The sequence below is a fragment of the Echinops telfairi genome, unplaced genomic scaffold (assembly GCF_000313985.2).
Source record: "Echinops telfairi isolate 266 unplaced genomic scaffold, ASM31398v2 ScPeMD7_7424;HRSCAF=8462, whole genome shotgun sequence".
NCBI lineage: Eukaryota > Metazoa > Chordata > Mammalia > Afrosoricida > Tenrecidae > Echinops > Echinops telfairi.
Window position 1 is genome coordinate 24,632,419 of NW_022111324.1, and position 1,495 is coordinate 24,633,913.

The window sequence follows — 1,495 nt, forward strand, 5'->3', positions numbered from 1 at the left end:
GAGGAGCAGTTTTACTCTGTCCCACAAGGTCACTGTGAGTCAGAATCAGCCCAGGGCAGTCAGTGGGTTACATGTTTTTAGTGCAGCTAGAAAACCAGGGGAAGGCTGGTCATCATGAGAGTAAGAGCGGACAGGTAGAGCTGAAGATACCTGTGTGACTCATACCACCACCTGGAGATTGTGATCACTGGTTGGAGGTGGGATTCTCGTCAAAGAATAGACACATGAAAAAAAGCACCTATTTTGCCCATCTTCCAGTTTAAGTAGTAGTCGTTTGGCATCTGCTTGGCAGCCTTGAGTTATGTCCAGGTTGTGTCTGTGTTTTATTCCCCTGCTTCTTACGGCTGCAGATGGCCTCACAGCCCCTGTGTAGTTAAAATGGGAGGCCGCCTGGCAGTGTCTTCCTGGACGTTGCCCTCTCCTCGTTGCCACCCTCTCCTGCCTGTAAAAAAAAGGCTTCCCCCTCATGGAACTCAGCTCTGAAGTCGACGTCCTTCTCACTTGCTCTTTGTAAGCGTGTTTTACAGTGAAGCACAGAGCAGACTCTGCCCTGCCCGGGAGTTTTATCATTAACTGACCTCCCTTGAAGAAGAGAAGGAATGACATGTGTTTTCCACACTTTTCCCACAGCACAATGGCCTCCCCGAAGAAGAAGCTGCAGGGTCTCGTGGCTGCCACCCTCACGCCAATGACGGAGAATGGGTAACTATCACTTGGGGTCGTAACGGCATCTGCTTTCCTTCCACCAAAATGGTCCGGAGTTCTCTGCAGTAAGGAGTCTCCCAGGGGGCGCGAACAGTTAGTGGGCTTGGCTGAAAGATTAGGGGGTTCAAGTCCACCCAGAGGCATGTCAAAAGAAAGACCTGGCAATTTCCTTCCCCCCAATATCAGCCATTGAAAATCCCACGGAGCACACTCTACTCTGACACACCTGGATTCACCAGGAGTCAGAATCAATTTGAGAGCAGTTGGTGGATTTGGTTGATTTTTCTCCTGTAGTAACAGGAGCGTGCGCCCTTCCCCTCTCTGGAACTGCCACCAAACTCCTCTCCTCTGCCTCGGACCCCCAAGTTAGAAAACCAGAATCCACTGCCTTCAAGTCGATTCCAACTCCTAGCAACCCGGTGACCGTAGACCGATTCCATACGATTCCCAAGGCTGTGATCTTCACCGAAGCAGATTGCCACATCTTTCTCCTGCAGAGCCGCTGGCGGGTTTGAACTGCCCGTCTTTGCTTTACATCCAAGCACTTAACCACTGTGCCACCAGGGACCAAAGAGGTCTCTGTTGTCCCAAACTGTGCAAGAAGGTATGGCGGCTTGTCTTCCGCTCGATGTCTGTAGCTCCCCAGGTTACATTGTCCTTGGGCTTCACCATAGCTCCACTTTACCGCCGACAGCAAGTTGAGGTAGACAGGGAGAGTCCTGTTTTAGCAGGAACTGTTGGCAAGTATTGGCCTGCCCTCTAGGGATCATCTTTCTAAAGAGCTGTATGA

General features: G+C 51.1%; 1 protein-coding gene across 1 annotated transcript in view; it reads left to right on the forward strand.

Annotated features, from left to right (window-relative positions):
- The window catches only part of NPL (N-acetylneuraminate pyruvate lyase), a 64,113-nt gene that overhangs the window by 6,245 nt on the left and 56,373 nt on the right, over positions 1-1,495 (forward strand). Inside the window, exon 2 of the mRNA XM_004706791.3 lies at positions 631-702. Within this exon, the coding sequence (XP_004706848.2) occupies positions 635-702 (68 nt within the window). The 5' untranslated portion in view covers positions 631-634. The remainder of the gene's footprint in view (positions 1-630; positions 703-1,495) is intronic.